The 13,514-nt window shown below is 58.2% G+C and overlaps 1 protein-coding gene across 1 annotated transcript in view; it reads right to left on the bottom strand.

The window, feature by feature from the left end:
• The window catches only part of ZBTB46 (zinc finger and BTB domain containing 46), a 40,444-nt gene that overhangs the window by 13,074 nt on the left and 13,856 nt on the right, over positions 1-13,514 (bottom strand). The window contains exon 3 of the mRNA XM_080814473.1: positions 12,229-12,513. Coding sequence (XP_080670599.1) covers positions 12,229-12,513 — 285 coding nt within the window. The remainder of the gene's footprint in view (positions 1-12,228; positions 12,514-13,514) is intronic.

Genomic DNA, 13,514 nt, shown 5'->3' with positions numbered 1-13,514 from the left:
CAGGGTTGGCCATTTCCAAGAGAACTGTGAGCCTTTCACAGGCAAACCAACCATTACGTTGCCTTACTCACCCCAGCACCAGACAACCCGGGGTGGTCCCCGCGCCGTTGAGCGCTAAGCCACCCTAAGCCTGCTTGCACTGCACCAGCCATGTGGTCCCTTTGGTCCCAAGGAGGCCACAGTCAGTCCCAAGGGCTCCCGGGGGAGCCCTACGTGCTTACACCCCCTTCGGCTCCCAGTCCAACAGTGTTTTAAGGAATTGGCCCATTTCCCCCAGCTTGTCAAATGTGTTGATATAAATTGTTCACAGTATTTTATTATTGCTCTAATACCTATAGGATCTTAGTGGTGATCTCTTCTTCATACCTTTTATTTACAATTAGCACGGTCTTCTGTTCGTGCTGGTCACGTCTGACAGGAACTTGCGAGTTTTATTAACCCGTTCCGGCTTTCTTGACTGTTCTACCCACGTCTGCCTCCACTTCGCTGACATGTCCTCTTGCGTGCACTCCCGCTTACTCTGGCTTTAATTTGCTCTCCTTTTTCTCATTCCTTGACCCAAAATTAGACTAAGCGCAGCTCCGGGCACAAGGTCCCTTGCCCCTGCTTCACCTGCGTCCTGCGGGTCCCGATGGGCTCTCTCGTCACACCACCCAGTGGAAAATATTCTGCCGTCTCCACTGTGACTTCTTTGACTTGAGCATTACTTAAAAGTATGCTGTTTGATTTCCAAACGTTTGGGGGATATTCCAGTATCTTTTCTGCTGCTGATCTGTAAGGAATTACGTCAGCGGGCTCGAGAAGACGCGGACTCCACTGAGACCCACCTGCCCTGCCAGCGGCCACCAGCACCCGGAGATTCCGTGTCAATTTCAGATTAGTTACGTTGTTACAGGTCAGCACCTGCGAACGGCAGGTGGGAAATGTCCAGCAAAGTAGCAAGTTGAATCCAGTGATCTAGCAAAAGAGTGATCCCATGTGACCAGATGGATTTACTACAGAAATTCGGGCTCATTTAATCTCTGGGAGCCACTCACATCATCTCTGTCCTCAAGGTCACTCGTCCGCTGGCCCATCAATTACGGAGGAAATGTGTCCAAAGTCTCCCACTGGGACGTGAATTCATCTTTCTCCTTTGACTGCGGCCAACTTTCACATCATACATTTTAAAATTAGGCCCGTTCCTTCTGCCCCAGAACTGATCCCTTCACCATTACATGAGGTCCCTTGAGTAGTAATTCTTCAGTTTACACTGATGTTAAGATTGAAGACTTCCGGGACGCCTGGGTGGCTCAGTGGGTTAAGCTTCTGCCTTTGGCTCGGGTCATGATCCCAGGGTCCTGGGATCGAGTCCCACATCGGGCTCCTTGCTCGGCGGGGAGCCTGCTTCTCCCTCTGCCTCTGCCTGCCTCTCTGTCTGCCTGTGCTCGCTCTCTCTGACAAATAGATAAATAAAATCTTAAAAAAAAAAAAAAAAGATTGAAGACTTCCTTTAGGGGTTTCCTTGGTTTACCTTTTTTTTTTTTTTTTTAAGATTTTTTATTCATTTGAGAGAGAGAGCACGATCAGGGGCATGGGGAGGCAGAGGGAGAAGCAGACTCCCTGCTGAGCAGGGAGCCTGGTGTGGGGCTCAGGCTGGATGCCAGGACCCCGGGATCATGACCTGAGCCAAAGGCAGACACTTCACTCACTGAGCCAGCCAGCTGTCCTTCCTTGGTTTATCTTATTATCTTTTTGCTTTAACACTTTCTGGGTTCTTATCTCTGAATTACAGCACCTACAAACAGTGAACTTTTTTCACACCAAATTTTTTCATCTTTTTATCGGAGTGTTCGATCCATGTGTAATAATGGATGTAGCCACGTGAAATCTACCATCTTAGTATGTTTTTGTTTTGTCCTTTACTCCTCCCTGCGTGCCTCTTCTCTAATAAGTCAGATGCTGTCCGTCTTTTTCTCTTCATAAGCCTCTGAGTTGTGCTTTACTGTTTCTGCCATTATTCACGTGACTTCACAAAGAATGCCAGAAGCCTTCAGCAGTCGAGTTCATCCGTCCCAGACCCTTTCTGCTGCCAGCATCTTGTGTTATACTCTGATTTCTGTTAAAAACCCCACAAGATCCTCGTTTTCAACGATCGAGATGCTTCCTGTCACGCGCACGCACGGCCACTCCTGCTGTCGCCGGACGGCTGGCAAGGGCTGGCTTCCGCGCTTGCTGGGGGGCGGGGGAGGCGCGTGTGGTTGGTCCGTGTGGACGCCAGTGTCTCCACTCAGCCCCTCTGTGAACAACACCGTGGCAGGTGTGCGGGCGGTGGCCTCCCCGGCCCTCTGCTCAAGACTGTCACAGCCTGGCTCCCAGTGAAGCAGCGTCGGCCCTCGCTGGCCGCTTTTAAGACTTCCTTCTGTCACTGGTTTCCAGCAGTTTGACCGTCCTGTCCTGGGACACCGTTTTCTGTCCTGGCGCTCGTTCTGCTCCAGGTCTCCGGAGCTTCTCGAACCTGTCGGCCGGTGACTTCCATCAGCCCCGGCAAACGAACCGCTCTCTTTGGGTGCTGTCCTGCCTCGTTTCTGCCTTTCTCCGCGGAAAATCCAATTACACACGCGTTACACACTTTCACCCCGTATCGCGTGTCTCTTTGCTTTTTTCCCATTCTTTTGTTTTCTTCCTCTTTTAAAAAAATATTTTATTTACTTATTTGACAGAAAGAGCGAGCGGCAGAGGGAGAAGCAGACTCCCCACCGAGCTGGGAGCCCGATGCAGGACCTGATTCCAGGACTCCGGAATCATGACCTCAGCTGAAGGCAGACGCTTACCGACTGAACCACCCAGGTGTCCCCTCTTTCGTCTTTTTCCCTACAAGCTTCAGCATGGACGTTTCCCAAGCTTCCAGCTCACTAACCCTGTCGCAGGTCGTGTCCAGACTGCTATTCGACTATGCAATGAATTCTTAATTTCAGACATTTTATTTTCATTTCCAGAATGTTCCTTGAACGTGTCAGTACGGGGTGTCTTCCCGTCTGCTTTTGCAGCTGGGACTGAAGTCAGGGGACTCTGTTTCTGTGAGGCGCAGACTGTGGCAAGGCCCACGGGGCACTCCCCGGGCCGCCCCTCTTCCTTGGCCTCGCCGTTGCTGTCCCTCCTGCTGAGCAGACCGACTTGGGAGGACTAACCTCTGCCCTGTGGGGCTCCATGTTAACTGCTGTCGGGGCTGCTCTAATCTGGTTTTGGGCTTACTCTGAGGAAGAGGCTTTCACATCAAGGTGTGACCCCTCCAGGGTCTCCGCTAAAAGCCCAGGGTGCCTCCCTTGTTCTGTTGGGTTTTTTCTTTTTTAAGTTTTATTTACTTACATAATCTCTACACCTAACATGGGGCTGGAACTCATGACCCCAAGAGGAACAGTCGCACACTCCTCTGACCGGGGTGACTGGTGGCGCCCCTGGGCTGTCTCCATTGTCTCCTTGATCCTCCCTGGGTTTGCACGGTCCCTCCTGTGTCCCGGAGCCACACCACTGTGCATATCTGCTCTGCTCCTAAGTGGCGGTTTCACTGTGTTGCTCGGTGTAAGGCTCAGAAGCTGAGAGGGCTTGTATAGCAGATGTGGGGGCTCGGTCTCCGTGGCTTCTTGCTTTTTGAGATTTGCTCCTCCAGTCCCAGCTGTCCTGGGTGCCCTGAAGGACACCCCCATCTCCTTGCCGTAGAGCGCCCTGCTCCAGGATTTGGGGAACAGGCCGGAAACAAATCTGGGCGGAAAGCACAGCCCTTCGAGTCGCACCTGTGCGGGTCAGTCTCCAGGGTGTGTGTGCGTGTGTCAGCCAGATTCTCAAACAGATTTTGCCCGGAGAGTAAGCCCAGTACAAGCCGTCACAGCTGAAACTAGAAGTTCACAAAGTTTTCTTCAAGCGTTTTCTTTAAAATAAATCAATGCCTTTTCCCTAGCACTGGATTCTGTGCCTAAGGCCAAGACTGATAAGAAGCAATACCAGATTATAGATTTCAAGTTTGGGGTTTGTTTCTGGAGGCAAGGGCTGGTAAACACGACACCAGCGTGGGGCTTGAACTCACCGCCCCAGGATCAAGAGTCATGTGCTCCATGAATGGAGCCAGCCGGGTGCCCCCTAGAGCCTGTATTTTAAATGTAACCTAAATCAGTAAAGTAGTAGCCTCGGTGGGCGGCGGTCTCCGCGCCCAGCCACGGCACGACCCTGGCATCTCTCCTCTCCACCACGTGAACGTGGCAGAGACGCCCAGCGGCCCAGAGTGAACAGATGTACCGCACTAGATGTGCCGCACCGTGCCGGCAAGCACACCCGGGTAAGAAGCTTTCACGGCTGAAGTTCTCTGTGCTCAGAGCGACTATGTTACCTATCGATAAGCCTTTCTAAAAAACTCTTCGGAATCAATTGCGAGCCGCGTTTCAGTGAGGAAATCAACGAAATGTAAGAGCTGAAGTGTGCACGTGCACCTGCTGAGAACCCCACGGCCGACGGCCGCGAAGCACTACAGGCACAAGGTCAGACGTCAGGACGGTCAGACAGCTCTCCCTTCTAAAACGGTCTTGTGCCCTGACCACTGGACCGTCTACTACAACCTACTTCCTTATGTTTTCTTTTTTACAAACTTATTTCTTTCAGGTACTATGGAACCTGTCTGAAATGTCTTAATTGTTTCAACATTTTAAAGATTTTTTTAAAAGATTTTATTCATTTATTTGACAGAGACAGAGATCACAAGTAGGCAGAGAAGCAGGCAGAGAGAGGGGGAAACAGGCTCCCTGCTGAGCAGAGAGCCCGACGTGGGGCTCGACTCCAGGACCCTGAGATGATCATGGCCCGAGCCAAAGGCAGAGGCTTAACCCATTGAGCCACCCAGGAGCCCAAAGATTTTTTTTTTTTTTAATAAGTAATCTCCATAGCCAAAGTGGGGCTTGAACTCACAACCTCGCCGTCGAGAATGGCCGGCTCCAGCGACGGAGCCAGCAGGTGCCACAACGGTCTTAAAAGTCTAACAAAAGCCTTTCAGTATGACAGCACAGACAGACATTCCCCCGTGCAGGTGCCCCTGTGAAGCCGCTGGTCCACGCTGTCCACCCCAGGGAAAAGTCCGCTGAGCAAATAGAAGGAAAACAGCCACGGGCCTCCGCGTCCCCACCCAGTGGGCTCGGGATGTAGACGTCTACACAGGCCACTTCTGCCACAGGGTGTCCACACTTCGACATAACATGCCTGGGACCTCCCAGCTCGAAGACCCCATCAGGACAGTAGACAGGAGACAGGAGACAGGGACTTCCATAAAGCCATAAGGCACTGATCTCTGGGAAGGGTGACCTGCCTGGTCACCTTGACCTCGACTGGTCCTTTACTACTTTGACAACAAGTCTCTCAGCCTCTCTGGAAACCCAGCTCTTCTCTGTCTTCGGAACTTCCTTAGTGAAGGAAGTGGGCCTGGCAGGGGCAGCCGAGGTTGCTCCCGGACTCCACCCAGCCACAGCCACAGCCACAGTGGGGACGCAGCCCGGAGGGGTTGGGAGGGCTGCCTGTTTCCTTCCCGGGAAACCAAGTGCGGCTCGGAAAGCGGGAGTTTCTGCGTCCTGGACCGGCCCCACCATCCGCGACCACCTGCTCCGTGTACGGGGGCAGACACGGAACCCAAGGCGGTCGCGACGGTGGACAAGAGCAACCACAAGGAGCTCTTTCCGAAAAGAAGAGTCGCTTCAGCAGCTCTGCACCCGGGGCCGTCTCCCTGGAGAGAGATGCCGGGCGACACGCGCACCAAGAACACGGTGGCGAGGCTCCGTCTTGGGTATTTCCAGACCTCATGCGGTCAGAGCCACTTGGTTCCTTTCTTGAGGGATGGGGGCCTGCTCTTCTGCCCCCACAGCTGGCAATCCCACACGACCCCAGGGACCCCAAGCCCTCGCCGGGAGGCTGGAGACACACCTGTGCCGCCGGCCCCACCTGAAAGGCTTCCACCCGGCTGCCAGCGGCAGAGCCAGGAAGTCTCAGCTTCAAAGCCCCACACGGACGCCTGGTCCCAAGCCCTGCAGCTGCCCCGGTCCTGACGGGTTTCGCCGTCACCCAGTGGCCACCAACCCTGAACACCAGGCCTGGCCGCAGCAGAGAGGCGCGTGGGAACTTCTGCTCCATGCAGAAAGGGGGTCAAGTCTGTCCAGCCTCAATGCTATCCTATGCAGAGGCACCGGGGTCCATAGGGTGCTTCCCTCGTGGCTCCTTAGCCGACTTCATGGAAAGGCTGTCGGGGCTCGGGGTGAGCCCAGCAGGCCTGGGGGAGGCACTGGCCATGCGGGGAGCTGGAGGAAGGCTCCAGGCATCCGGGGCAGGCCCGAGGCCCCCCACAGAGACCCTCCCGGGCGACAGTCGGGGCCACCTCCAGAGGAGGCCTCGTTGCTGAGCCCAGGCTCCAGGCGTCAAGGGCATCGATCTAGAACCAGAGACAAGTTACAGGTGCTCGGGTGTGACGACACCACCTCGTGCCAGGCCCCTGCCTGTCGCCACGAGGACAACCTGTCCCGCATCTGGAAGGAAGGCTCCCACTGATTCTCAACGGACAGACACTCAAAGGAAAAATCCTCTTCGTTAACAGAACACAACATCTCCCACAAAACCACCTTGCTGGGAAAGACTGCAGAGGAATCATTTACTTAATTTCAAAAGTCGAAACATGTGGTTAGGCTCTTCTTAAAGATTTCTTTTTCTTCAGGGAGACAGATGAAACTAACAGACCTTTCTTTTATAAACAGCCCCTCTGCCCCGAAGAACAGAGAACAGCTTGTTCCGTGTGACCTTCCTGGGGTCCCAGAGCCCCCCGAGTCCATGCTGGTCACCCAAACAGCCAGCCCCGCCTACAAAGCCGCCTCAGGACCAGCGAGCGCCGGTGACTTTAACCGCTGCCATCTGAGCCGGATGTCTTTCCACGAGGGGCAGACGTTCCCCGAGAACCCTCCTCCTTCTGTGGAAAAGGGCACTTGTGTTTAACTTTGTTCAAACATGTGTTTCTACTCTACAAGCATGGAGAATGGGAAGCAGGGCAGCGGGCGGGGACGGACGGCAGGTGCGCTGTGGTGGGCACGGCTGTCATCCGAAGACAGCACCACGCTACGTGTCGCTGATGCTACGTATTCATAGGTGACACCTGTGTACACACGTGGGCGGCTTCAGTCTACGTGACCGGAGTCACTACTGCAGAGCTGGGCGTCCGTCGCCCGGTGGAGCTGGGCCAGCAGGACGGAGTGGAACAGCGGCTTCCAGCACAGAAACTCCTTACCAGCCCCTGAGCACGGCCCGGGCCACGCCTGGGCCACGCCAGGGACACACCAGGGATGCACGTGAGCGCACGCGGAGTTCAGGGCACACACATGCCCCACGGGCAGCCGACCCGGGACACCGGGGGACGTAGCGGCCCCTCCCATCTTACCTGGGCTGGGGGGGCGGCGCTGTCCTGGGATCGGTCTGGCCATTCACCAGAGCGGGCATCCCGGGCTCTGAGTGGAGGGCCGAGGGGCCCGAGGGAGGGGCTTCTGCTCTGCCGTCAGCATCCCCCCAGGAGGACTGGGGCTGGTGCCAGGCCCTGGGAACACAGGAAACGAGTCTCAGCACGTGAGCGCACGCCAGCCGGTGGGTTTGCTCCCGGGTTCCAGACGCGGCCGTGTGGTCTTGCTGTCGCGCGCGGGGCGCTCTGCGTCTTGCTGGGCGTCCGTCTGGGTGTCTCTATCAGCTCAGCAACCCCGACAGCAGGGTCTCCGCACGCGGCTTGCTTGGGGTGGGGATCTCTCTCCCAGAAGCGAAACGATTACGACAGAGGGTTGCACCCCAGGAAGTCAGCACACGCGGGCAGAACACGGGCACACGCACACCCGCGGCCTGGAGAAGCCATCTTCTGGAAAACACTCCGAGGTGTGTTGCAATGGCCGTCTACCTAGAAGCTAGTGGCATTGTCCAAAATTCTAGCGTCGATCCAGAATCAAGGACAGGTCCTTGGCTCCTGTTTCGCACCCGGTGAGGACTCCTCTCTAAGCCACAGTCAGGACAGAAACGAGCTCAGCAGTTTCCCGCAAAGCGCTCCTGGACATCTGGGCAGCCCGTGGACACGAGGGTCGGGAAGGGACGACATGGCCCGGTGGCAGCCCCTGGTCCCGTGCGGGGAGCCCCCACGCCGCTCCCCCAGGACCCTTCCGGTGTCCCCTCCCTGGAGGAGCAGGAGCAAACTTGGCTCATCCTTCCACTCAGACGGGTCAGCACCAGCTCTAACTCGGAGGGGAGACCCTGAGCTCTCTCTCAGAAGCAGCGTCTGCCGGTCAAACGGCGACAGTCATCTGGGACGACGCTTCTCAGGTCGGAGTTACCTTGGCTGTTGGAGCCAAGACGTTGGAGCCGGACGTTCTGCCGGGTCCGAGGAGGCGACGCCCGAGTCCAGGCCCCCCAGACCCCGGCTCGCTCACAAATACAACTTGTAACCCAGAACCGCGCCTCACCCAGTCGGAGTTTCTCACAGTTTCTAGTCCCTAAACGGTGACTCTGAACAGGCAGGGGCTCGCCTACCACTGAACACGTAACGGAGGTAAGAGAATCGAGTTCGGCTCAGACAGAAAGCGAGCAAGGTTCTTTAACCAGGTAAAGGCCGCAGATCCAGAAAGGAACCCTCTGCTGAAGCCAACAGCCCAGCCCATGTGACCAGACCCCCGAGACCTTCCCTAGAATGTTCCAGACTGTCCCGAGAGCTGGGTCTCGGCGGCTCGTCACAGCTCCAGCACTGCCTGCACATTTAAGGGTCCCCTGACTTTAAATACCTGGGACCGTCATCCCGTTCCTGCACAAAACCCCTGCGAGCAGACCATGTTGATGGCCCACAGCACTCCCCCTCTTGGGAAGACCAGACAGAATCGCCAGGGGCCTTGGGAGCCCCACACAGCGCCTCCTAGGCCGGGGCGGCTTCGCGTTAAACGTCACACCTGCCCCGGGTCTCTCCGACGACGAGCCCATGCCTGCTGAGATGCGGACCCGACATCCAGCGTTAACAACCAGCTCAAGGCGCCCGCGACTGGGGGACCGAGTCCAGCGGCCTGGCACCGCCCACGCTCACCCCCGGGTCTAGGGGCGCCCGACAGCACCGCACAGGCCCCACCTCCTTCCCAAGCCACCTGCGGAGGGAGCACAGAGGCCCCTGTGCCCGCCTGAGCAGAGGGCCGGCCCCCTGCTGTTGGAGCCTGGGGCGTCCGTGCTCGGTGGGATGCTCGGTGGCCACGGTGACCTTGCCGGCTTGCTCTCATCGCCTTTTCGGACGTGCCGTGGAGCCCTGCACACACATACGCACACACACACAGTCTCCCGTCCGTGGGCCGGCAATGCCAGCCGCTGCGCAGGGTGCCCGGGGGGCTTGGGCAAGCCGGCAAAGGAGCATGAGCACGAGGGGCCCCGTCCCAACAAAGCGGGTGAGCCCTCGGTGGGCAGAAAGGGCAGAAACATGTGACCACGTTGTCAGAGCCAGTCCCTACCACACCGTGCTCAGGGGACACTCGCTCCTGCAGACGAGGGCACACCCAGAAACCAGCAGCGGTGGCGGAGAGGCGACCGACACGGTCTTCTGCCCATCCTGACACTTCGCCACAAGCGCTTAGAGAAACTGCACCTGTAAACTGGGCAGCATGGGGCAGGCAGACAGACGGACAGCAAACGAAGGCGCCTCGGCTCCCTCTCACAATCTCGCGATACGTAGCGGCGGCTCGGGCCGCACAGCGGATCCTGGCGCCCTTTGCAGGGACACACGTCTCCAAACCAGGTGCCTAGAAAGGCTGCCACAGCCACATTTCAACCATAGCCTCTGTCTGCTGACTCTGCCAGGCTGCCCACCAGGGACGGGGGCTAGCCACGATGAAGGCTGACCACAACGTTTGGGGAAACAAAGTTTTTATCTGGGTATCTTCATTCCTCATTTTAGTATATACCTGGAACCAGACAGACTTTACTTAGGATGTCAGAAAATAATATTTTAAAATAACCCATTGTCTCACCAAGTTCTCTGGTCCCTCTGCCTCCGGTAGGTTCTTACCAAAAAAATGGGGGAAGTTAGAATATTAAAAGCAAGGAGATTAAGGGGTGCCTGGGCGGCTCAGTCATTAAGTGTCTGCCTTTGGCTCAGGTCATGATTCTGGGGTCCTAGGACTGAGCCCCGCACCAGGCTCCCTGCTCAGCCAGACGCCTGCTTCTCTCTCTCCCTCTGCCTCTCCCCTGCTTGTGTTCCCTCTCGTGCTGTCTCTCTCTGTCAAATAAATAAATAAAATCTTGAAGAAAAAAAAAAGCAAGGAGATTAAAACATAACAGAAATAACAAAATACCAAAACCCACCAGGTGACTTCACGAGGAATTAGTCACAGACGCACTAAAAATAAACAGGAGAGGGCTCTCTCTGCTCCCTCCAAACTGGGAAGAGTCCGGCAATCAGGCGCATCCACGGCATGCCCGGGGTACGCGCTGGGGCTCAGCCCCATGTCGAGATGTATTCATCGTACCCGGCGACCCACATGCGAGGAGGGAGCTCGCAGACAAAAGCCCATCCAGGAGAGCCCAGGGACTCCACTGAGGTGTGGGACCTGCTGCAGGGGGGCCAGGGGGCCCGGGGAGGGCCAGGGCCCAGACAGAGCAGTCCAGCGAGGGTGCCCGGAGTCCAGACCGGGTCTGGCATAGTTCCCAGCACAGATGCACCACAGGCCTTTTGCACCAGCCCGCACGGGAGGCAAAGCCAGCAGACCAGAAGACAAGTGAAAAGCACTGAAAATCACCCTTCATCCCAAAGTCACCCTTGACGGCAGAGGTGGGCACCGGTCTATCCCACAGCCCATGACGCGTGGCGCTCCCACGTGCGTTCGGCGTATTATGGGGGACTGAACAAGCGGGCCCCCACCTCTCCACACAGCCACAAATTCCCAGTGGCGTCCACACGGGCTCCCCCCAGGAGATGCACGGAAGCGGCCCGCCGGCCCCCCAGAGCCCCGGGTTCGCAGCAACCCAGCAGCCCCGGCTGGCCGCACAAGCTCAGTGGCGGCCGGGGGGCGGGACCAGCACGTCGGGACATGCGTTCGAGGGTTCACAGACACCAGTTTGTCCTAAACCCCCAACAGCTGTGGGATGCATTGTTCAGCTGGGGCAACGCGGCCCCAACACGTCTCTGAAGGCCCGAGCCGGGCAGCCCGTCCTCGAGGTGCCCCGCGTGGGGCCTGACTTCACAGCCGAGCCCCGGGAACTGCGCACAGCGTCCAGGCTGCTCGGGCCGCGGCCAGGCTCTTGAGGACGTGCGGGAGATGGCGGACAGAAGCACTGGTCCCCCCCGTGTCTTTACTAGCCACGAACAAACTGCGCCACTCCGACACTGAAATGTCGGGGCTTCCGGTGCTCGTGGAAATACACTTGTGAGAACACTGGCGTTGTTGTCTTTAATCAGAGCGAGACGAAAGCAGAGACGCCCTTCCAAGCCTGCAGCACGGGAGCCTCGCTTCCTCCAGCGGGGGTCAGGGCACCACCGCGTCCACACCGGCTGCCGCGTCCGCACGCCCACACCCGCGCGGCCCTCGCACCTCGCTCCCTCTGGCGCCCCCGGTGAGCAGCCACCAAACAGCGCGCGTCTCCGCGGACGGAGGTCCAGAACGGCTGGGGCCCCGCGGGCTCCCGGGCGCCAATGCCCTTGTGTGTCAGTGGGGGGCGGAAAGCCGGGGCGGGGCGCTGGGCAGCTGCTTGTACCTCTGGCCGCTTCTCAGTCAGTCTGTCATCGGCTCCCGCAAACCGGGGTTGGCCCGGAGCCAGGCGAGCCGTGCACCGCGCCGGACTCCGCCGGAGACACGGGCTGGAGGCGGCAGGAGCCCGTGCAGACGAAGCAAGGATGCGCCCCTCGCTCCTGCCGCGGGGGGGGGGGGGGGCACGGAGGCGGGCGAGGGCCAGCAGAGGGAGCCCGCGCCTGTCCCTTCGCACGGAGGCCCCGTCCCCCCTTCCGTCCCCCCTCCCGACTCTCGTGCGCAGCCCCGTTCCAGGCCCTGCATGTCTGAGCTTGATGAGGGTTCCGGTTCAGATGCCTCGATTTCGGGGCGAGGGCCTCGAGCACTCACTGTCCGAGCCACACGTCAGCCGTCAGCCACCATCGGCCCCCTGCCACCTCCCGCCCTGGTCGGGCTCCCCCCAGACCCCCCCAGCCCCCGCCGCCCCCGCCGCTCCCCAAGCACTTACGGGACAGGGAGTGGGTGCCTTTGGGCAGGTAGTCCAGCAGCAGGGCGCTGTCGTCCCCGAGCACGTCGGCCTTGAGGGACAGCAGGCTGTTCTTGCTCATGAGTGCCGCCCTCAGGTTGGCCACCGCGGTGGCCTGGTGCAGGGCTTCCTCCTTCTCCGGGGTCAGGGGCGGGCCCAGGCAGCTGGCTTCTCCTCCCAGGAGACCCTCGTCCACGTGGCCGAAGAGCTCAGCCCTGTCCCCACGGCTGTCGGCGCCGCTGGCTTCTGGGACCGTCAAGTCCGCGTCTGGGGGGGGGAAGCAGCAGGTCATTCTCGGACCCTCCATGGGGAAACCTCATTTAGAGGCAGCCGAGGTGACGAGCGTCCCGACCACCCGGTGTCCCGTCCTGCCCGCCGACGTCCCTCCCCTGCCCCAAGACGGCCTCCGGTGGGGACTCCACTCAGCACGATGGGGGCGCCCTCCCCCCACAGGAGGACGAGGACCCGCTCGGATCTCTGCTCTGGGCTGAGCGCCAGAGGCACAGCGCCCGCGGGACTTCCATCCCTCGGAGAAGACGGACTCAAAATGGATCAACGACCAGAGAGAAGAGCTAAACCTACGAAACTCTTAGAAAGTCTGCCCGCTCTCAGCTTGGGCAGCGGGTTCTCAGACAGGACGCCGAAACCACCGGGCCCACAAGAGATAAGCTTGGTGGAAAGGAAACACGTCTCTGCCTCAAAGGCCCGCGCAGGCCGGGGAGAAGAAGACAGGGTTTCTGGCTGGCTCAGTCGGGCCGCGGGGGACACGAGACCTCAGGGTCCTGAGCTCAGCACTGGGTGTGGAGCTCACTCAAAATGAAGGGAAGAGGGGCGCCTGGGGGGCTCAGTTGTCAAGTGTCTGCCTTTGGCTCAGGTCATGATCTCAAGATCCTGGGACCAAGCCCTGCATCGGGCTCCCTGCTCGGTGGGAACCTGCTTCTCCCCCTCCTTCTGCTTGGCTTCCCTCTCTCGCTGTGTCTCTTTCTGCCAAATAAATAAATAAAATCTTTAAAAAAATGAAGAAGAGAGGAGGAAGGAAGGGGGGAGGGGGAGAGAGCGGAGAGGGAGGACGGGAGGGAGAGGAGAGGGAGGGGGAAGACAGCCCGTAAAGACACTCACAAATCATACGTCTGATACGAGGTCCTGTCCTGAATACATAAAGAACACTCACGACTCACTAAAAAGAAAAATATATTGGCTTTAAAACGGGCAAAGGACCTGAGCAGATACTCATTCAGAGAAGACACAGCAATGACCAGTGAGCAACG

The sequence above is a fragment of the Martes martes genome, assembly GCF_963455335.1.
Source record: "Martes martes genome assembly, chromosome: 9".
NCBI lineage: Eukaryota > Metazoa > Chordata > Mammalia > Carnivora > Mustelidae > Martes > Martes martes.
Note: the sequence above shows the minus strand (reverse complement) of the source record. Positions and strands in the feature narration are given on the sequence as shown.